This window comes from Cetorhinus maximus, chromosome 10, assembly GCF_964194155.1.
Source record: "Cetorhinus maximus chromosome 10, sCetMax3.hap1.1, whole genome shotgun sequence".
Lineage (NCBI taxonomy): Eukaryota > Metazoa > Chordata > Chondrichthyes > Lamniformes > Cetorhinidae > Cetorhinus > Cetorhinus maximus.
Genome location: NC_135888.1, coordinates 28,468,968 through 28,493,451, shown reverse-complemented (window position 1 = coordinate 28,493,451; position 24,484 = coordinate 28,468,968). Strand labels below are relative to the sequence as shown.

General features: G+C 43.2%; 1 protein-coding gene across 1 annotated transcript in view; it reads right to left on the bottom strand.

The window, feature by feature from the left end:
- whrna (whirlin a) overlaps positions 1-24,484 on the bottom strand; it is a 199,360-nt gene that overhangs the window by 108,499 nt on the left and 66,377 nt on the right. Inside the window, exons 3-4 of the mRNA XM_078551285.1 lie at positions 19,400-19,618; positions 9,022-9,147 (exon numbers count right to left, since the gene is read on the bottom strand). Of these exons, the coding sequence (XP_078407411.1) occupies positions 9,022-9,147; positions 19,400-19,618 (345 nt within the window). The remainder of the gene's footprint in view (positions 1-9,021; positions 9,148-19,399; positions 19,619-24,484) is intronic.

Below are 24,484 nucleotides of genomic sequence, written 5' to 3'. Positions count from 1 at the left end.
TGTGCAGTTTTGGACTTTACATTTAAGAAAGGACATACTTGCATTGGAGGTGGCACAGCGAAGGTTCTCTAAATTGGTCTCCAGGATGAGGGAGTTGAGTAAATTGAGCCTATGCTCTCCGGAGTTCAGAAGAATGAGAGGCAATTTCATTGAAAATACAAGATTGTGAAGGGGCTTGATGGGGTGGGCACTGAGAGGTTGTTTCTACTAGTCGGGGAATCTAAAACATGGGAGCACAGTCTCAGGATAAGGGGTCGATCATTTAGGAAATTCAAAATTACTTCACTCAAAGGTTTGTGAATCTTTGGAATTCTCTACACCAGGGCTGTGGATGATTCATTGTTGAATACATTTAAGGCTGCAATAGACAGATTTTTGGACTCTCAGGAAATTGAACGATATGGGGAGCGGGCAGGAAAGTGCAGTTGACACTCAAGATCAGCCATGATCACATTGAATGGTGGAGCAGGTTTGACAGACCATGTGGACCACTCCTACTCCTATTCCTTATGTCTTTATGTGTTCTTGTGTTTTTATATCTTCTTACTGCTCTGGTTCCAGATGCAGGAACTCATCTATGCATTCTCAACCTTAATGACAGAACACTTTTGTATCAGAATTTCCTTTAACATGACACCTACTTTTATTAATATAACTCTGGCCACATTTGGTAGCCATATAACAAAACCGCTAAAGTATCAGTTTGCACCTGCTGAAGGACATAGAGTCCTTTAGGAATTTGAATTTATTTTTTATTCATTCACGGGATGTGGGCTTCACTGGCTAGGTCAGCATTTATTGCCCATCCCTAATTGCCCTTGAGAAGGTGATGGTGAACTGCCTTCTTGAACCGCTGCAGTCCATGTGGTGTGGTGTGGCCGTATTGCAAAGAAGTATACATACATACGAATTAAGAACAGGAGCAGGCCATTCAGCCCCCAAGCCTGTTCTGCTATTCAGTAAGATCATGGCTAATATGGCCTCCATTCCACATTCTGCCTACCCCCAATAACCTTTGACTCCCTTGTTAGTCAAGAATCTGTCTACCTCTACCTTAAAAATATTCAATGACCCTGTCTCCACTGGTCTCCGGGTGTGGGGGGGAAATGAGGTACAAAGATCCACAATCCTCTGAGAGGAAAAAATTATTTTCATCTCCGTCTTAAATGGGAGACCCCTTATTTTTAAAATAAACATACATAAGCCTTAATGAATCCAAAGTGCTCGAATTTACTGAATTAACCCAAACTGGTTCTGGCTGGGTCACCTCTGGTTTGCTCCTCAGTTTAATACTTATCCCCAGTTAGACTTAGCTGCAAGCATCAGAAAGCAGCTTATGTTATAATTCTTATGTGTAATGCTATAGCAGTCTTAAAATGAACGTGTGATGGAATTTGTGTCTGCTTCTAGTTTGATACTAATACTTGCAGTTGTATTGATTACTGAGTCAAACAGACGAGTGACTGGGGAAAATTAGATTTACTCGTTGTGCCAGAGGTAAGAGGTATCAGTGACAGAGGGTAGTGACCATAATTCAGTTAGATTTAGCTTGGTTATGGAAAATGGCAAAGGTAAACTAGGATTAAAAATTCTCAACCAGGGAAAAGCCAATTCTACTAAACTGAGATGTGATTTAGCAATAACGGACTAGAAACAATGAGCTGCAGGTAAATCAGTGGCAGAGCAGTGAGGGGTGTTCAAGGAAAGGAAAGTGAGTTTTCAGAATAAATATGTCTCCACAAAGAAATAGGGTGGGACCCCCGGACCCCCGCCCAAACCTGGAGTCCCTTGGATGTCAAGGAGCACACAGCTTAGGAGAAGGCAAAAAAGGGAAGCTTCTGTTAGATACCAGTGCTCAAGACTGCAGAAAGTCTAAAGGATTATGGAAATATAGGGGTGAAATTAAAAAGGAAACTAGGAAAGCAAATTGAGCTTATGAAAAAATATTGGGTGGAATCTTCCATTTTGGAGACTAAGACTGGTGGTGGGTGTGAAAACCAGCATGATTCCCACTGGGCAGCGGGGCAGGTGAACACGCGCAATCTTCCACTTTTCAGTTCATAATTTATGACGAGGAGATTGGTGTATGATGTGGCGGGGGCGGGAAGGAAGTCGCCCGCCCTGCCGTTGCCTCATGGCGCCATTTTTAAAGGGCACTCATTGCAGCCCAGGAGCTCCGCGTTACTCCTCCAGAGTCCTTGTGGCAGCAGCTCGTACTGGAGAAGCTGGCAGATGTGAGCAACCACATCCCGGAACATGCGAGGGCGTCTCCAGCATTGCCTTTCACTCATCACTAGATAAGAGCACCACTGGCGATACAGCCATGGTCAGCCCAATGCTCGCCACTGCAGTGTTGCATTTTTCACCAGCCTCTTGACTTTATAGAGGCCCTGCTGCCTCTTGCTGCTCAGGCCCTTGCTCCTTCTGGCCCTGTGCCAACAAGCAACAGGCCCTACTTCTCCTCATCTGGATGAGAGCCATTACCAAGGCAGGGTTGCCTGCAGCCTGCGTCATCGACGCCTCTGTGGATGTGTGAATGAATTGGTGATACATTTAGTAAGCATGTCCTTTACAGATTTCCCTCCATCTCAAAGCCAGCAGGCCAGTGCTAAGCTCTTCACCTGGTCTCTGTCTAGACATGGCATCCCTACCCCACCCCTTCTAGGTAAAGGACATCCTGGAGGACCAGAGATAGGTGCTCGTCCTGTTCATACATGAATGTGAGACATTCATAGAGACATTGCTCTTTGACCAGGGTGATGAGAGCCATGTGCAAGAAGACTCATGTGGATATTTTTCTGTTTCTCTCCACCACGCTCAAAACTCTGCAGAGAGACCACTGTCTTGGCAGCATAGAAAGACTCACCGCATGATCCCTTGTCAGCCATGACCATTCACCTGGGAGGATGTAGGTTTGAAGTTGCAAATTGTCTGCCCTTCACCAGCTATGCCCCTTTGAGGCATCCACCTCCTTCCCTCCCTTCAACTCTGCCTCTGACTGCAGCCAATGGCAAATGACACAAAATGACTGGCAGCTCAACACCTGGCTGGCATCTCGATGTTATGAGAGCCATGAGACAGGAACAAACCTGCTGCAATGCGAGCTTAAGAGAGGAGAACACAAGTGAGTATCTTCAACATCCAATTGCCTCATAATTATTAGGGTGTCCCTTTAGTCGGCCACTTGTGCTGACTTTGAACTCCAACCACCCGAACAGAACCTCCTCCCACCTCGAGGGATCTCACTGACTAACTGCATGGGCAAGGTCAGTTTTGAAAAATAGTGCGTGTCACCTTTCAAACTCACTCCAGTACGTTCTATTCTCCTCCTGTTACCCACCAACTTCCCCCCATTGCCATAGACCTACCCAATATCACCATTCCTCTCCCCTCTGTTACCTTTGAACCTCTGCCTGTAACCCTGGACCCTAACACCTCCACATACCTTTCCTCCCCTCAGAGCCAACACCCATTATGGTCCCTATGCCCACCCTGAGCCTGCCCCCTCCCATTATCCAAGTCACCAGTCTTGTTCCCTCCATGACCCACCCAATGAGGCCTTCACCTACCAGACTTTTTCCCTGAACATTCCACCCTACCGCATCCCACTCCCCCTTCTGACTGTGACTACCCCCTCCTATCGTCAGTATCCTGGGTTCACCTCGCAAGACCCCACCATTGACACCACTGACCCTGCCTTCTAAGACACCCCCTTCCCCTTTCCCCAGAAACTCTCACCTTCCCTTCCCTGGACATTCTTTCCACTCTCTTCTCCTGACATTGCCCCTGTCCCCCCTTCTCCCGGCACTCTCCCCATCCTTCCCCTGTAAGTCTGCCCCCTCTGTCCAGCCTACCACCCGCACCCCCTTCCAGCCTTCGTCTGATAAGCATGCCTCCCACGTCCAGCCTACTCTCCACCCAACCTCACCTCCCTTCCAGCCTTCACCTACCTCCTTTGTCCAGCCTTGGCATAGCATTTGCTAACGGCACTCGAGTGAGGTCATGTGAGGTCCCCAAGAAGGAGAAAGTAACATCTACCGACCTCAAAGTCGTGGAAGAGGTGAAGCTCGACAGGTGCATGCCACGTATATGCAGTTGTAAAACTGAACGTTCTAATTGCTGGGTGGCAGGGAACTTAATTTGGAGGGGGAGCTTAATTCCAGCGGTGCGGCCTTTTAATAAATATGCATGAGATGCTAATGCATGCAAATGGAGTTCCCGACATTGTTTGTTCTGAAGCTCGACCTGCCTTTGACTCGCCTCGAAAATCAGGAGAACAAAATTCCAACACTTTATCCCGACGTTGGGAAACAAATTTTTTTGCCTCCCGCCAAATTAAGCGCCCCTGTTGGCCACGATTCCGGCTGTTGGTGGGAGCGGAAGATACCACCCGTTGCCAAGTAAAATCAAGTAAAAGTTATAGATGCTCTAAGAATATATAAAGAGCCAGAGGATAACTAAGGAAATAACAAGGCCTATTAGAAACCAAAAAGGTAACCTGCACATGGGGGTAGAAGATACTGAGCATGGTTTTTAATGAAAGATTTGCATCTGTCTTCACAAATGAGAAGCATGATGTTCATTGTAGTTACAGAGGAGAAGTGTGAGATATTAGCTGGGGTAAGCATAGTGAGAGACAAAATATTAAGGGGTTAAACATCTTTGGAATGGATCAATCACCTGCATAAAATCCATCCCATGCTGTTAAGAGAAGCAAGAGGGAATAGCAGACTATCATTTCCAATCCTCTCTGGCTACAGGCATGGCGTGCCAGAGGACTGGAGAACTGCTAACATTGTATCATTGTTTAAAAAGAGAGAGGGGGGAATAGCGCCATGAAGATATTAATGTGTATAATGTTATTGGAAATTATTTTAAATTGGACCTGTAGTGGGGTCTGTGTCTGTGGGTGAGTGTGTGTGTCTTAATTGGATTGAAGCCAGCTAGTCTGGGTGCTTTGATGCATAGTAGTTTTGAGATGTTAAATAGTAAGGTAAAGAGTATATTTGCATTTTGTTGAATTCAAAGACTGGGGGTGAAATCTTGCACCAAACTATTTACTAATAAAATTGGTACTATGAATTGTTAGAAGAGGAGGAGTTCAAAGAGCCTCGTGATACAATGAGAATTTGCATTCAAAGGGAAGGCTAGGTATGTGCAGAAAAAGAGTTTTGTGTTTGAGTCAGAGGCATGCTGCCTGTAAGCCTACAGCTATGCGAAGGAAACAAATTGATAGGAACCTCATTTTGAATTTATAAGAAAAAATGTGTTTTGCCTGGTGTCTGTTTAAGTCTATGGGTTATTGTTGCCTTGGAGAAGATTGTTTGGGAGTGATTAATTTGGGGGTTTGTTTAAAAGTTATTACGGTAGTAATTTGTTGACATGTGTATGTGTTTTAAATTTGTTGTCAAATTAATAAATGTTTAATTTAATATATATTAAAAAGCCTCTGGAGGCTTGGTGGTTTCACTTCTGAATTCCAAGCTGCACCTCAAACAAACCAATTAAAAATATAGGTTATGACAGTTGTTTAAAGTTTCCCTCTGGAATTTTAAATAACTCAGCCTTTACCAACTGCTGTGTCATAACAATAGACAGAGTAATTACAGACCAGTCAACCTAACCTTGCTGGTGGGCGAATTATAGGAAAAAAATTCTGAGGAACAGTATTCATTTAGAAAATCACAGATTAATCAAGGACAGTTAGCATGGATTTTTTAAAGGAAAGCCTGTATGAATAACATGATTGAATTTCCTGAGGAGGTGGATAGAACATTTGATGTAGTCTACATGTATTTTAACAAGGCTTTTGTCAGACCAGTGGCAGACTGGTCAGAAAAGTAAAGAACCAGGGAAAGTGGTAAGTTGGATCCAAATGTGGCTCAGTGGCCAGAAGCCAAGGGTACTGCTCAATTACGGTTTTTGTGACTGGAAGGTTGTTTCCAGTGGGGTTCCACAACTTTCAGTGTGAGGTCCCTTGTTTTTCTTGGTGTATATATATATAAATGATTTAGACTGAAACGTACAGGGCATGATTAAGAAGTTTGCAGGTGATACAAAAATTGGTCTGTAGTTGATAGTAAGGAAGAAAGCTGTAGACTGCAGGAATATATCAATGGACTGGTCAGCTGAACAGAAGTGGTAAATAGAATTCAATCTGGAAAAGTGTAATGCATTTGGAGAGGGCTAACAATATAAGGAGATTTATAATAAATGGTAGGATACTGAGACGTATAGAGAAATAGAGGAACCATGAGGTGCATGTGCACAGGTCCCTAAAGGACCTATTTCCCTTGGCAGAAAGGTCAATGACCAGGAAGCATTGATTTAAAGTAACTGGCAGAAGGATTAGAGGGGAATTAAGGTCAATTTATTTCACCCAGAGGGAAATGACTCGTAATGAACAGCTGGAAAACTCCACTTGCCAATGGTCTGGGGAAAGTTTATTTTTAGTTCTGTCAAATTGACAAACAAATGGTCCTGGTTTGAATTTCCTCTCATTGATGCAAAGTGGGAGGACAGGGGAAGGGCAGTTAAAATGGAGACAGAGGCTGACGCAGTATTCCTGCCCTAATCTGACCGCCTGCAGTTTAAATAACAGACAACAAGGACACCCACCTTAGGCAAGAGGGGTCCTCATTAAGGTAATGGTAATGCAGGTAATGGTTCCATTGACATCAATGGGGCCTGGCCTGTTATTTTAATGGAAGGCCCCAGTGAGGGAGCAGTGTCAGCATTCTGCCAGACTGAACTTGTCAAGAACAGGATCATGGGCCAGGGGAAGCCCAAGGTTTACTTTATTTTTGGATTTTCATGTGGGCCAAGAGGGTCTATTAGTGCTTTTGTCAATCCCCATCTTGCCAAACAAGAAGTCCCCCCCATATATCAAAGCAAAATACCGCGGATGCTGCAAGTCTGAAATAAAAGCAGAAAATGCTGGAAAAACTCAGCAGGTCTGGCAGCATCTGTGGAGAGAGAAGCAGGGTTAACGTTTCAAGTTTGAGTCTGAAGAAGAGTCATACGGACTCGAAACGTTAATGCTGTTTATCTCGCCACAGATGCTGCCAGGCTTGCTGAGTCTTCCCAGCATTTTCTGTTTTTATTTCAGATATTCCACCCCCCCAGCCTCCCTGCCACATACTCAACACTTATCTAACTGCTGGAATTGGTCCCACGATGGCCTTCTGCTGAATTCTAGCCCCCGTCCATCCACCAGGCAGTGATTTCTGTTGGGTTTAACCTGGAATCGGGACACGGATATGGAATTGAGGCCTGGGAATAATGACCTCTCTGGGCCTCGACATGCGAGCATGGAACAATCCCAGGTGAAAAGAAAAACATTGCCAAAGAATCTAGCCAGCTTTCAACTACGATAAGTGCATTTTCAGAAGCTGATTGGATTTTCTTGTTACCTCTGATTTTTGTGGCAATACTTCTCTAGCTCACTCATTACAAAAGATACATTCCCATTGTTTTTTTTTTAAACATGCCTTCCTCCATTTGAAGTTCAAGGAATAGCTTTAGTAAATTGAAGCTTCTGTTAGGTCATTATGCACCGGCCCTTTGCTTCCGGAAGAGAATCTTTAATTTGCCCTTCAAGCACTCGTTGGAAGTCAAACACATAAAACTGGGAGACAAATGTTTAGACCCCAGGTCACTGAAATTGTAATCCTAGTCCATGCTCAGTATTAAATTGACAACAGCATAAGGCACCATAACCAAACATTTCTACCACTAAATCAAATGGACAAGAATTCATGGACTCAACGCTTCAGAGCCAGAATATCCCGTGCAATCGCTTTCCATGGTTGATGCTGCCCCCATGAACAGACTGCCAGATGGAGAAAACATATCTGAACAAAGTCCTTTTGTTAATCCAGCTTTGTCAGATTAATTTAAAAACAGACATCTGGTTGTTAAGAAATACATCAGAAAAGTCACTTGACTTTTGTTTTGTTAATTATTTTCCATTTCCTTGCCTTTTGGGCCTCTGCATAGATTTACCCAGGAGTGAACAAGACAGGTGGCAAAAGAACTGGCAGACAAATGAGAATTAATTTCTTCACACAGTGTGTTATTGAGATCTGTGATGCACTACCTGAAACTGTGGTGGAATCAGAGTCCATTTTAATTTTTCAATGGGCAATTAGACATGTACTTGAAGCAGACTAATTTCCACGGTTAATGGGGAAAAAGCTGGGGATTGGAATTAATTAGGTACCGCTTTCGAAGAGACAAGAGCAGCCAAATGACTCCCTTCTGTGCTGTGTTATTCTATGACTTTATGAGCTTCTTGGCCTCTTCCAATACCTCTACAATCAACCGCTCAGAGATGTAGGAGCTAATTCCATGGTGGACTGCCTTCAGATTTTCCTCCTTCCCAAGGAGGTTGAGTGTCAACTCCTCACCCCGTCTGACTGTAACAGGTTACAATAGTGCAGTGTTTATGATATGAGGTGAGTAACCCAGAGACTTGGAGTACATATCCCACAAGAACAAACTAGAAAATTAAATCAATAAATCTGGCGGACTAACACCAGGAAAAAAAACAGCCATGAATGTAAAACCCAGCTAGCTCATTAGTGTCCTTTAGGAGATGAAGCCTGTTAGCCCTACCCAGTTTGGTCCACATGGGAGTCCAGACCCACATGACATGTGTGACCCATAATAACTTCTGAAGTGGTTTAACAAACCACCTGAATAATTGCTAAAGGAGGAGGGAGCAAAACCACCTTCTTTGTGGAACCAAGAATGGGCAATAGGTGTAGCCATTCTCATCTCACACATTTCACAGCAATAAAATATTAAAACTGACCATAATTTGGGAACTCACAGGCGTGGACCCATGACCTAACATCCATGGCAACATGCTTCAGCATACTGCACTAATAAAAATTGCAAAGTTAATATTGTTTTGGGGCAAAAGGTTACTGGTGTTTAATTTGAAACACTCAACAGGATCTGTACAAGCCAACATACATCGGCAGTCTCTCTTTGAAAAATATGATAAAATAATGATACCTTCAGGCCTGTAATTTCTGCTGCAGATCCCTGATCCACTCCCGTGATATAAATTCCTAATGCGTACTCAGCACCACCTCTGATCATCAGGCCCAATGACTTCCCATCATCAAGAACAAGATTTACCTGCACATTTGCCAAACAGAAATAGTAATGAACAGGATGGACATGGAACAAAAGGCACTTCAGTTATCATTAGTGCTGTTATGCCTGCAGAAAACGTATTGGTGGGCAACAGGTTACCACGTTGTGAAATACACTTTATTTGTGTCTGAATCATTTGTGAAATGTGAAAATTTGCACCTTAACCTGTTCAAATTGAGCATCCCTGTCGTTTTGAGTACCAGCATACTCAATTGATTGTAAAAGCACAATCATTCAGCTTAATGTTCTCCTTAATGCACGCAGAGCTTATTTTGCACTCTAAAACAAACTTCCTGACTAAAGGCCAGAGTTTTGATAATGACAATTCCATACGTGTGTAAAAACTCAATTGAAGCAGAACCCACACCTTCAAAAAGCAAAGCGCTGCTCTTATATTCCAAATCATACAGCAATGGCTCACTCATCCTTGCTAATTGCCAAACTGAACTTACATAGATTTAACTAATTAACCAACCTAAAATTAACCACCAGGCTATAGCACAGTGCACATTAATACGTTTTTGCATTTCTGAACTATTATTCATTCATTTACCTGGTAATTTATTAGCATGCGCTATAAAAACCACACAGCATGTGCAAATGGTAATTTTGTCACGGTGACAGCCAGTATGTGTGAAATGTAGCTGACATGTTGAATAATATAGGAGCCAGTATTTCATATCTGAGGTGATGAGAGTAATTAAGAACAGTGTACTTGTACTTCACAGCTTGAGAGACGCATGCATTGCAAGATCCACATCAACAGCTGCAAAATAAGCTAATCTTAAACTCAGCTGGGAATGTTTAGGACAATTGCGCAATTAGTCTATGCAATCACTTTTCGTTTTTGTTAGTAGGCGTATATTATATAAAGGCTGCAGTCTACACTGAAGATCTATTCAATCCGAACAGGTATCCTTCATTCTCTTCCCTCGCTTCACCCAAGGCCGTTCCCCACCCATTTGCACGCCCCCCACCGCACCTCCCTCCACCCAACCACCAATGAACAAAACAATTCACAGCAAGAACAAGAGTCATCATTGCAATCATTAAATAAAGGAGGGAAGTATTTAGAATTCAGGGGCAGGATCTTCCGGTCGGCGAGTGGGGGCGGGGCCCGCTTGCCGACATGTAAAATGACACGGGATGACGTCGGGTGGAACTCCCGACGTCACCCCGCGTCATTTCCATTTTCAGGTCAGCGGGGGCGCAGCCAAGTCAGCTGTGTGCCCGCCGACCTGTCAACAGCCTATTGAGGCCATTGAAAAACTAATTAAGGTCATTAATGGACCTGCCCGTCCAATCTTAAGGTTGGCGGGCAGGCCGGGAGCCCTGGCGGGCTTCAGAAAAAGCATGAAATCTCATCCACGGGCAGGATGAGGTTTCATGAGGGTATTTAAATTTTTATCCAATCTTTCGATAAAAGTTATGGACATGTCCCAATTCGTGTGACAGTGTCACATGAGGGGACATGACAGAGAAATTTTTTTCTAATTTTCATTCAAAGTTTTACATCAGAGCCAATCACCCTGAGGCATGCGCGAAAGAGCACACTCCCAGCTGAGGGAATCCACCCCCTTGCCCACACAGGGAGCACATAGCGCTCCTGAGTGGACGTCATGCTAAGCGGGCCTTAATTGGCCCGCCCATGTAAAATGGCAGCACGCCCCCAATTGGGGGCGCTGATCGGAGGCATTCCTGCCTGCCCGCGCGCCGCTCCCGCACTTCCCCCCCAACGGGGGGAAAATTTTTCCCCAGGTTCCATTGGTGTTCACTGCTGTCTGCAGGATGATCACATTTTGCTGAAGCTAACTGGAATGTTAGTTCTTGTCAGTTTGATTTAATTCTTCAAAATGAGGTTTTGGACCGACCATCACAATTTAAAATAAATGCCTGGTGTTTACTGCAGAATAATATAAGCACAACTGGTATTTATATGGCACCTTTAAAGTATCAAACGTATAGAATAATCCTCACAAATGTCTCTTCCTCCTCTTTGATTTAATTTCCAAACACTACAATCAAAGGGGGTCATTTTGACTTCGGGCAGTTGTATAAAATGAGTGACATAGGGTCATCTTCCCCATTGTACACTTCATTATACAAATGGATATCATACATCTAGGGCAGCTCATCCAATATGACCCATTCCATACTACTGTTCTAAGACAACATTACATCCAGAGAGTTTTACAACACACAGGGAAACCATTTTGTCCAGCTTGCCAGTGGCACCACTCTGAAAAAAAACTATCTTTCTATCTCGTCCCATTTCCCCAGTCCCTACCTCATCATTTTCAGTGTTTCTTTTTCAAATATTAATCCACTTCACCTTTAAAACCTTCATGGATTCCAGTGGAGTATTCTACATCCAAACACTTCTCTGCACAAAAACAATCCTCTTGATCTCTCTTCATTGCTTTGGTGATGAACTGACATTTTTGCCCTCGAATTAGACTCACTAACCAGTGGAAACAATTTTTCCCTATTTACCCTATTAAATGCTTCATAATTCTGAAAATTCAATCATATCTCTGAGACTTGCCTTTTATAATGAAAAGAGTTCCACTTTCCCTAGTATCTCATCACAACAAAAACCTCTTGTCCCTGCATTTTCTGAGTGAATTTCTTCAGCTGCTACCTTCCCATATTTTGTAAATTAGAACATCTACAACTAGTCACAATATTTGAACCAGGCTCAACAAATGATTTATATAGGTTTGGAATTACCTCTTCCGTTTTCTAATTATTTATAAAGCCTCATTTATAAAGCCTTGAAGCCTATATGGTTAGGATTTGGAATGCACTGCCTGATAGGGTGGTGGAATTTTTTTTATTTATTCATGGGATGTGAACTTCGCTGGCTGGGCCAGCATTTATTGCCAATCCCTAAATGCCCTTGAGAAGGTGGCAGTGAGCTGCCTTCTTGAACCGCTGCAGTCTATGTGGTGTATGTACACCCACTGTGCTGTTAGGGAGAGAGTTCCAGGATTTTGACTCAGCAACAGTGAAGGAACGGTGATATATTTCCAAGTCAGGGTGGTGAGTGACTTGGAGGGGAACTTCCAGGTGGTGATGTTCCCTTCTATCTGCTGCCCATGTCCTTCTAGACGGTAGTGGTCATGGATTTGGAAGGTGCTGTTGAAGGAGTCTTGGTGAATTCCTGCAGTGCATCTTATAAATGGTACACACTGCTGCTACTGTGTGTCAGTGGTGGAGGGAGTGAATGTTTGTGGATGCGGTGCCAATCAAGCGGCCTGCTTTGTCCTGGATGGTGTCAAGCTTCTTGAGTGTTGTGGGAGCTTCACTCATCCAGGGAACTAGGGATTATTCCATCACACTCCTGACTTGCGCTCGTAGATGGTGGACAGGTTTGGGGAGTTACGAGGTGAGTTACTTGTCGCAGGATTCCTAGCCTCTGACCTGCTCTTGTAGCCACAGTATTTATGTGGCTAGTCCAGTTCAGTTTCCAGTCAATCGTAACCCCCAGGATGTAGATAGCGGGGGATTCAGTGATGGCAATGCCATTGAATATTAAGGGGCAATAGTTGGAGATGGTCATTGCCTGGTACTTGTGGCACAAGTTACTTGCCACTTGTCAGCCCAAGCCTGGATATTGTCCAGGTCTTGCTGCATTTGGACATGGACTGCTTTAGTATCTGAGGAGTCGTGAATGGTGCTGAACATTGTGCAATCATTGGCGAACATCCCCGCTTCTGACCTTATGATGGAAGGAAGGTCATTAATGAAGCAGCTGAAGATGGTTGAGCCGAGGATACTACCCCGAGAAACTCCTGCAGTGATGTCCTGGAGCTGAGATGACTGAACTCCAACAACCAGAACCATCTTCCTTTGTGCTAGGTATGACTCCAACCAGCGGAGAATTTTCAATTGATTCCCATTGACTCCAGTTTTACTAGGGCTCTTTGATGCCACACTCGGTCAAATGCAGCCTTGATGTCACGGGCAGTCACCTTCACCTCACCTCGGGAGTTCAGCTCTTTTGTCCATGTTTGAACCAAGGCTGGAATGAGGTCAGGAGCTGGTGGAACCCAAACTGGGCATAAGTGAGCAGGTTATTGTTAAGCAAGTGCGGCTTGATAGCATTGTTGATGACCTCTTCTATTATTTTACTAATGATGGAGAGTAGACCGATGGGGCGGTAATTGGCCGGGTTGGATTTGACCTGCTTTTTGTGTACAGGACATACCTGGACAATTTTCCACACAGCTGGGTAGATGCCAGTGTTGTAGCTGTGCTGGTTAGGGGTGCAGCAAATCCTAGAGCACAAGTCTTCAGTACTATTGCTGGAATATTGTCACGGCCCATAGCCTTTGCAGTATAGTGCCTTCAACCATTTCTTGATATCACATGGAATGAATCGAATTGGCTGAAGACTGACATCAGCGATGCTGGGGACCTCCGGAGGGGGAATGAGATGGATCATCCACTTGGCACTTCTGACTGAAGATTGCAGCAAATGCTTCAGTCTTATCAAGGGAACTGCCCTTGAGAAGGTGGTGGTGAGCTGCCTTCTTGAACCATTGCAGTCCATGTGGTGTAGGTGCACCCACAGTGCTGTTAGGGAGAGAGTTCCAGGATTTTGACCCAGCGACAGTGAAGGAACAGCGATATATTTCCAAGTCAGGATGGTGAGTGACTTGGAGGGGATCTTCCAGGTGCTGGTGTTCCCATGTGTCTGCTGCCCTTGTCCTTCTGGATGGTAGCAGTCATGGGTTTGGAAGGTGCTGTCTAAGGAGCCTTGGTGAGTTCCTGCAGTGCATCTTGTAGATGGTGCACTATGCTGCCTCTGTGTCGGTGGTGGAGGGAGTGAATCTTTGTGGATGGGGTGTCAATCAAGTGGGTTGACCTGTCCTGGATGGTGTCAAGCTTCTTGAGTGTTGTGGGAGCTGCACTCATCCAGGCAAGTGGAGAGTATTCAGTCACACTCCCGACTTGTGCCTTGTCGATGGTAGATAGCTTTGGGGTGTCAGGATTTGAGTTACATACCACAGGATTCCTAGCCTCTGATGTGGTCTTGTAGCCACAGTATTTATATGGCTAGTCCAGTTCAGTTTCTGGTCAATGACCCCCCAGGATGTTGATAGTGGGGGATTCAGCAATGTAAGGGACGATGGATACAACACCAATAGCAGCTTTCAAAAAGGGATTAAATTAAAACATTGAAAAAGAAAAAAACGCAGCGATGTGGGGTAAGAGCAGGGGAATAGGACTAACTGAATTGCTCTTTGAAAGAGCCGTCACAGAAGATCCAATGGGCCAAATGGCCTCCTTCTGTGCTGTACTACTCTAGGGTTTCATAAGCTTCCTTAAATGTAACTTGTCCTTCACCTATTAAAAGATTGCATCTATCTGAGCCCCAAAATCTCTCCAGTTCTCTATTCCTTTTAAAGTTCAACACCTTAGTGCAGGTGTCCTCTTATTCTTCATCCTATGTATATCATCTCACATTTCTCTGCGTCAAATTTCATCTGACATCCATCTATGCAGACTATAAAACAATATCAAAACAGTCCAGATGCAGGAAATCTGAAACAAACGAAAAATGTTTGAAACATTCAGCAGCTTAAGCAGCAGCAACAGAGAGAGAGAGAGAAAGAGAGAGAGACAGACAGAGAAACAGAGGGACAAAATTAAAAGGAGTAATTTTAACCCCCTAAAATGGGTGGGTTTAGGTTGGGTTGGATGTTAGTATTTGAAAAATCTCAAACCCGAACCCAGCCTGGCTTGAACCTACCCATTTCCAATTTTAACGCAAGTGGGATGGGGGGTGGGAACAGACAACCAACCTGCTTGCCATGGGCATTTAACCTATTTAAATATTTTTAAAAATATATTTTAACAAGCCTAGGTGCCTCAGATTCCATCTCTTTCCCAGCTGTAATGCAGGCTAGTCAGACCTTCTAGTCCTTGGGAAGCCTGGCAGTTAAAAGGAGACAAGAACTGGTGTATGGAAAAAGTCAGTGCTTTTCCAGCACTGCTTGTGGGCCAAGTGTGTGTGTCCCCCAGCCAGTCAAGTAAACCAGTTTCCCAATCCATGAGATAGGGCACTTCCCCATGATTGGAATCCCCCTGTGATCAATAATTCCACCTTTGATTGCTGAACTCCACTCTGAGCAATCATGGGCCCCACACCCCCACAATCACCGAGCCCCCATAATTATAGTCACTCTGATCACAAACCCTGCAACGCCCATCTCTGCCCCAGTCTTTCTCACATTGCTCTTAATACCTTAATTTCATTAGCAATCTTCCTTCGCAACAGCTTATCAAATGCTTTCTGAAAATCAATGCTCATAATATCCTTGAAATTCCTTTATCAATACAGTTTTATTCCTCTCAAGAACCCCGTTAAATTTGTCAGATATGAATTGCCTATTACAGACTTGTGCTGTCTATTCTTAATTAGCCTGTGCCTTTTTAAGTGTATATTATTTTTTATTCCAGGCTGTAGGTGGTAATACCACTCCAAATGACATTTCTCTTCTGCTATTAGCACACAAAATTGTGTTCATCTTTTGGTGATTTGCCTGCCAAATGCTCATTAGCACTGCCTCTGTAAAACACTGCACTGCAAATCATAATGGAATGGGCATGTCAAAGATATATTTCACCTTGTTCCATAGCAGGAGAGAAAAGGGAATTATAGCTGCATAATCAATTCCTGCATATCAAGGCAGAGAAATTATTGATGCCTTCCTTCCTACCACAGTGCAATTCAGATTCCCTATCTGCAGAACTTGGTTCTGTAACATCCGGTTTTGCAGTGCTACATGTGTTGTTTTGCCTCCAAGATGGAGTCCACACCATGCACACAGATTCCTGGTGCTATCCACACCAGATGCCATTTTTTTTTTTTGGGGAGTTTTGTTTTATTTAAATAAAGAACATTAGGGTTTGTGTAACTCAGTCCATTCACCCAGGCCTGGTGAAATCCATCACTTTGCTTCAGAGGCTGCCCGCTGGCCCCTCGCTTTTTTTGAAGTCTTGTACATTCAGGATGCTGGCTTTGTTAGTAAATGCTTGCCACTGGCCCTGTACGCTCGGGTTGCCAGATGCCATTTTGGTGAGCGCTATCTGGAAGTATGCAGATAGATAAATAATGAGATCAATCAGAGACAAACGCTGATTAGACATCGACAATGTCAGTTTGGAGCTCAGTGTTCCAGCTAACACTCCCTCTTAACTTTGAACACATGTATTCAGCAGGAGGAAGGACTGCCCATCAGCACTATTTAAAACGATCATCAACTGCTTACTGGTTCATTGTTGATTGAATTCTACTGGCTCTTGCTGCAATTGTAGGAGTGTTTGATGGCTTCCAGAGTTGGTTTAATTTGCTAATTGAAGCATGGAGTTTGTGTGCTGCCTGAAACAGCAACAATGTGCACGGATAATCCTGCATCGAGATTCCCCCATTTCTGTCTGCAGGCAGGTCCGATTTCGTAGCTGCACTATCCTGACATGGTGGAAGCACACTGTATTGCAGTCAGTATAAATTGTTGTACAGACCTCTGCGTGGGGAGGTGGGGGTGCTGGGGACAGGATTTTGAAAAAAAAATCAGGTGTCCTGAAACTGACAGCACTTTGGCTAAGTATAGAGCAGGTCAGAGAGAATAATGGTCAGCAAAAATAGCAAAAATCACTATCAGGTAACTTTGAGCTGGGCTGCACCTAACTTTTGGGTGTTAATCTAGGGCATCATTAATACAATGCTGGAAACTTATAGTGCAAACTATCGAAAACGTTTGCTCATATTTATGCTTCAGGGTTAAACCAGTATTACATCAGTTACACTTAAATTTACTTACAAAATAAAATGGTAGTGTCGCTCTTATGCCACTCTTCATTCGAAAAGTTTGAGGAAATTCCAGGCTAACGTGTAACAAGTAATCAATTATCCCATTTACAATATTTATGTTGCCCCTTCATTGTAGAAAAATGTCTTAAGTGCTTCATGGAGGCAGAATCCAAAAGGTGGAAACTGATCCAAGGAAGTAAATATCAGAAAGAGTGACCAAAAATTTGTGCACAGGCAAACCAAGTCTTTGGGCTGACGGAGATGCTAATAGATTTCAAGGCTAGCAAGGGATACATTCAGCTAGGTCTCACAGAGCGCAGAGTTGAAATACCCACAGTTGGCTGTGTCAACAGAAACTTTCAACTTTATCTAAATAGATGGTTTTCCATCCTGCTAAACCAACAGCCCAGTCCTTCAGGATTCAATGAAGAAATTGATTCCCAGCAGGTCATCTCTATAGAACAGGTCGCCTGCCTCTTCATATCCTGTGTAGGTGACTTTAATATATTTTTGATCTATTGGTGTCAATCATCACCCTCATTGTTTGACTCAGTAGGGTATAAACTGTGGCTCAATGGCAGCACTCTTGTCTATTAGTCAGCAGCTGGTGGGTTTAAGCCCCACTCCAAAGCCTTGAGCACATAATCCAAGTTTACATTCTAATACAGTACTCAGGGAATGCTGCAATGTTGGCAGCATTGACTTTCAGATACAATGTTAAACTGAGACCCTGTCTTGATTCCATGACACTGGTTCAAAAAAAGGGGCGATCTCAGTGTCCTGGCCAGCCTTTATCCCTGAACCATTTTTTTCACTGCTGATTATGGGAGTTTGCTGTGCATTGTTTGACTGACATTTTGTCAACATTACAATAGTGTTTTATCTGTCAAAAGTACCACAATGGCTGTAAAGCACTCTGGGATGTCGTAAAGTTATGAAAGGCGCTATATTAATATAAATCTTTTTTATTCTCTTTTTTGAAACTCCAGTGAGCAGAGTGTAATTATGAACATCTAATAAATGAAAAAGGTTAATGCCTGGGCAATTGTAATGTTCCCAGGAATGTAGTAAGAACACATTCAGATGAACTGATTGGAATTTTTATCCGATTAATAAACCTTAAGAATGTTAGCATCGCCCCAACACTCTAAACTATAAAATTCTTTAAAAAAAATTACAAACTGAAATAAAGGCCACATTTTTCATCCTAGTAAGACAGTCAATACAATGTGAGATTTGCTTATTTTTAAAAATTTCTTCACGAGATGTGGGTGTTGCTGGCTAGGCCAGTATTTATTGCCCATCCCTAAATGCCCTTGAGAAGATGGTGATGTGCTGCCTTCTTGAGCCGCTGCAGTCCATGTAGTGTAGGTCCACCCATGGTGCTGTTAGTGCCAGCGGTGAGTCCGAGAGCTGGTTTGCTTATATCCTATTGCGGCAGTCGTTACTGTGTCACTTTTCCCTCTTACCTATTTCTCTGATGATTCATTGCACAGTGCCTCCTGACTTTAGAACTATATTTTAATGAAGAATCCAATGTGAACAATAACATTCACAACATCAAGGTTAAACTTCAGTGTAAATAAGAAGAAAATGCAAATTCCAAGTGTAGACTTTTTTCAAAGCTAAAGCATCTGCACTATGGTAACCATGAATATTTAATCACTTGTACAGTATTTTATTCCTAACTCATTGAGTTTATCATTTTTTTGTGTATAATAAGTCCGTAACGCTGTCGCAGTTCCTCCTCATGGATATTGGCAGATGAGCATTGAGCTGTTCTTATTTGCATTAGAATAAGGGGACACACTAGACTCATAAAAATGTAAAGACCACAACATCCAAACAATAATTAAGAAAAACAGGGCATCATTTCTTTACTGTAATAAATACTGACAGTTCTTCTTAAATGTATACTATGTGTAATGCTCACATCATAAGAATTCTGTCTGTTTGAATGAGACAGGATGCATAGTAACATTTCATTTATTCATACCAGAGAAAATGTGGATTCTTGGCATCTTGCACTTTCACACAACAGCACACATAATTTTTTGGTCCTGTGACTTGGAGGCAGAGCTGGAGAAAGAGCATCAGGATGCCAATGTTTTTGTTGTGGTCTGTGAGACGGCTGACATGTACAGAAACCCACCACTATGTATAATCTATAGTTATTAAGTTAAGACTGCTTGCTTTGTTTAATTCTTTCAAATACAATAAAATTCATGTTTTGTTAAAAGACATGAAATCTTGTGGCATCGTTCTATTCGTCAAATCACTGGATGTTCAGATTTCTCTTTAAGTGTTAACAGTCCCTAACTGGATTGTAACATTCCGCATTATTTACTTTTTTTATAAACGCTCCCTCAGAAAAGCTTTCTACAGGATGTAGCGGAAGACTTCACACATTACCTTCTTCTCATCTCCATCTCGGAGTAGCTGAAGGTTGCTCTTCTTTTCACTCTCCTTCCTCCGCAGTGTGTTGCTCCTGTGCTCGAGCAGATCAGGCGGCGGTGAAACATTTCGGCCCAGTGGATCCACCCAGGTGTAGACGTGATTGGTTACGTAGCCTCCTGGGATGCGGCCAACTGAGCGCACGTACAAGGTCAACTTTTTGGAACCTTTCAGCACCTGAGGAAGATCAGGGAGATTTACATATTTCTGGCATGTTACACCAGAATGCAGCTCTGTCCCCAAGATTATTAATAATGGATTGTGTGAAACTGAATCCTTTTAATGATTACCCTTAGACTGCAAATGGAAAATGAAAATATGAAACCAGAGAAGCATAACCAGGCAAAGTGAGAACTTGATGAAGAAGCAGTGAGATCCAGAAAACGTATTATGTTGGGAAGACATAGCTTGTGAGCCTAATTAATGGTCAGGTTATGTTTCTGTAGCATCAGAATTAACTACGAACTTAGAGAAAGGATAGCAAACTCGATTAACAATTTGTTAGAGGGAGAAAACAACATAAGGAGTTAAGGGAGATTTCCAGTGTGGTTAGGTGTGGGCAGTGGGGTGCCCACAGTCTCCAGTTATTGAGTCACTTCTGTTCACAGTGTATGCTTGAATATAGGCCTAGAGAGAACCATTTTGAAATGAGTAGAAGGCAACAATATAAAGGGGTATAGCTAACTACAGAAGACCATAGGAAGGTGTAAAAAGACATTGATAAGATGGAGAATGGGCTGCAATGTGGCAAATGGAATTCAATGGCATAAAGTATGAGGTAATATTTCTTGATTTAAAAAAAAATCTCTGAATGGAAGTAGACTTGAGGCTGGAACGAAACAAAACTGAAAAAGTTAACAAGAGAGAAGGGAAAACAACGGGAAGATATGTAAAAAGAACAAAAATAGCACTGATACAACTGAGAGAAAAGGAGAGAGAATTGATCAGTGAGACAAAGATGACAGAGTATAACCTGAGACTTAGAGTTACAAATGCCACAACAGGCACTCTTGTTTCTTTCTGAATGGCTTGCCAGCTAATATGCAAAGACACTTCTCCGATCTTTTCCCTCCTTGTGAAAACCTCAAATTCTTTCCTTACCAAACCATCTTGCATAAATATTTTGCATACCCCACCCCTTGAAGTATTATGGGAGATCCATGCATAGTAAAATGGGAAAAATTCAATGTTAGAACTTATGGCCATGACAATATGAAAGCAAGTCACCAGCAGAAGCACGTCTAGGTTACAAACTGCCCACCACCTTCAATAACCTTCCACAGATGAGATTATAAGTATGGCACACATTAAATGTACAATTCCAAGATCACCTGGATAAGTTCCTGTCCCACAAGTTGCACTAAACAATTTAATGAATGCACAGTGAACCTTAAATCCATTATTGAAAGAACATTAATTTTCTTATGGAATTCCTTGTGGTTTTCAGAGAGATGCCGGGAATTCTGATATGAGGGTATATAGTTTTGGCAGCCAGAATATGATTTATTTGCTGTTCGAAAACAATTCTGATCCTGTCAATTTTTAATATTTTTCTGTGGCTCAGTTCTTGGATTAGATCTTTTGTGTAAGATGTCTGCCTGAAATATGCAATTTTCCAAAAAGGGATGCTAAGAATAACTCCGGTGCGCTCTCTGAAGAAACAACAAAACGTTTGGCATTTCTAATTAATATACACATCAGATAATATCATCAGGCAAAGACAAGATCAGTGTAAAATCAATGGGATTTGTTTAAACTGCTTGATATGGTTATTTCGCACTAATTGTCTCAAATTCTCCATATCAATCACCCATCCCAGGCATAGTCCAACCCAAGCTGCTTTCTGTGCGTATGATTCTACCATGTTTAGCATTTGTATTTAGATTGTATACTTTCAGTACATGCACGTCTCTTTTGCAATGCAGTGGTTTATTCATTATATCTCAACCTCTTCTACGCCCATTGATGGGGAAATGAAAAACTTGTTTCTTTCAATTCTCCAAAGATGAAGTTTATTCAAGTATTTTGTAAACCCAATCGCCAGCTCCTACAATGTGGTTCTTTGATGGCTGCGCCCTCGATCGATCTTTATTTATTAACATTCCTCACCTCAACTGCCTTTTCCGAAGTCAGATTAGGCTCGGCAGAAAAAGTTGGAAGGGCTGAATGGCACACTCCTGTTCCTATATTCCTATGACATTTCCTGTATCAAGAAAGCTGCTTCCAAGAAGCTCGGTCGTACCGATCACATTGTCTCTCCTGAACAACTCTCAAGTCTTTATAAATTCTAAGGCTGCTCCAATATTTGAGGAGACTCTTGTTAATATTTCTCCCTCATCACTTTAAAAAAGTGCCTCAGTCTGTCTCCATCATAATTCTCTCTCTTGCTCTTTATCTCTTTTTTGCATTTTACAACAGTTGATGCTCCTCTGAACCATTCTTTCTTGTTTCTCCAAAACTCATGCTGCGATGAAGTATTTTGCGTTTCATTCCAATTTTCCTTCCACGGGCCAGCAAACTTTACCATTCGTGATCCGCCTCAGTTTTCAAACAACAAGCCTAAGGCTTTTAAAAACTGAGCTTGGGATCAACTGATCACAACCTCCTGATTTAATTTGCCTTCCCTCCAGTTCATTTCCTCCTTGGTGAGGTCATTCCCTGCAGAACTTGCCCCTTCACCGAGGTTTCTCACCAAAATAGCGGCAGCCCCGCCATGCATTTGTGTCTGATGGGGCACCCATGAGGAAAGTATTAACCATCCCCAGAATGGGCCAGTAGGATGGGTTGCATTCTTTAAAATTGGAAACCTGCTCTAGCCCACCAACAATGCACCAACTTGCAGTTAACCCTGTAATCTGCTCTTGAGATAAGGGTCAGGCATTATAATATTTAAATGCGACTGTGTGGCTCAGGTTTCAGCAGCCATGTGGAGTTAGCAACTGTGAACCAGCTTTCCCTAGGCTTGAGAAACCCGGCAACTGAGGGAAACAGAAACTGTTACATCCAATAGTAAATTGCTTCTGCAGCACTTCCTGTGGATAAAGAGGAGCAGGAGTGCTTCCTTCAAGCTCCTCGAGCTAATCTCCTTCCCCGCAACCAGCTCCGTGATCCAATCTTCATCCCTACCACGGTCCTGTCTCCATACACCTCCACTCACATCCCCCACCGAGTCTGAGGGAATGTGAGGAAAAATTTTTTTACCCAGAGGTTGGTGACGGTCTGGAATGCGCTGCCTGGGAGGGTGGTGGAGGCGGGTTGCCTCACATCCTTTAAAAAGTACCTGGATGAGCACTTGGCACGTCATAACATTCAAGGCTATGGGCCAAGTGCTGGTAAATGGGATTAGGCAGGTAGGCCAGGTGTTTCTCACGTGTCGGTGCAGACTCGATGGGCCGAAGGGCCTCTTCTGCACTGTGATTCTATGATTCTGTGATCTCCACACCACCCGTGATCTGACCTTCACGCCCTGCCATCCGATATTCAGCCCTCCCATCCCACCCCCACTGAAAACTGTTTAAACAAAATTGTACAGAACCATTTTCTGTTTTTTTTTTATTCATTTATGGGATGTGGGCTTCACTACCTGGGCTAGCATTTATTGCCCACCCCTAGTTGCCCTTGAGAAGGTGGTGGTGAGCTGCCTTCTTGAACCGCTGCATTCCATGTGGTGTAGGTACACCCACAGTGCTGTTAGGAAGGGAGTTCCAGGATTTTCACCCAGCGACAGTGAAGGAACGGCGATATATTTCCAAGTCAGGGAAGTGACTTGGAGGGGATCTTCCAGGCGGTGGTGTTCCCATCTATCTGCTGCCCTTGACCTTCTAGATGGTAGTGGTCATGGATTTGGAAGGTGCTGTCTAAGGGGTCTTGGTGAATTACTGGTGTACAGTGGTACGTTTCAAGTAAATTCAAAAAATATAGCTTTAGAGGTTTTTAAAATGTGTCTTTTAGGCTCCTTGTACCCAAAACCACAGCTCATGTTTTGGAGCCTCCTGAGCTAGTGCAAAAGATTACGGAGATTTGATGTCCACTGTACTTCATTTGCACTTACAATATTGGCCCGAATCTTCCAAGGAGCGAAATCACCATCAGATTGCCACTCCACGCTGGGACCCAGCATTTCTGGCCGGATTTCTGATCCCGGCTTTTCCAGAGATGCAGAGCATACCTGAAATGGAGCTGCTTCTTCGTAGGGCTGGATCATTGGGGGAAGACAAGCCACGTTCCCTTTTTTGTGGCACCAGTATTCCGGTACATAAAGAGTTTAAATGTCCCAGAGACTCTTTGGAAAGCTACGAAGAAAAGGTAAGTGAGTAAGGGGGTAGTGTGGGTGAGGTAAGTGGGTAAGGGAATAGGGTGGATGAGGTAAGTGGGTAAGGGGGTAGGATGGGTGAGGTAAGTGGGTAAGGGGGTAGGGTGGGTGAGGTAAGTGGATAAGGGAATAGGGTGGATGAGGTAAGTGGGTAGGATGGGTGAGGTAAGTGGGTAAGGGGGTAGGGTGGGTGAGGTAAGTGGGTAAGAGAGTAGGGTGGATGAGGTAAGTGAGTAAGGGAGTAGGGAATATGAGATAAGTGTTATAATATGCCTTTAAGGGATATCAATTGGCATTACCAGAAGGGAAAGTGTCATGTCATCTAGTTTTAGTTTCAATTTTGCTTTGAGCAGAGCGCACACACACACACACACACACACACACACACACAGCTCTGATGTCTTCAAGCTTTATACCTATATATAAGTAACTGTTCTCATGTGTCTAGTCTTGGTGTTCACCCAATCCCTTATAAGTGACCGATGCTTATATCATAATAATGACATGACAGGGTGATCAGCAATAGTGAAAGACACCCGGCAGCAAGATTAAGTACAGGTGCGACATGGTGAACAGCCTTAGATCGTGCTATATGGTGTGAGACGACCCTCAACATTTTGGTCAGACCACATTGAAGTCGCAGTGTCGGAGAGTGTTGAAAGCTCAGTGGGTGACTGCAAAGAAAAGCTTTGAAGACGCACCATCAAGATAGTGCTCAAGTACAGAGCTTG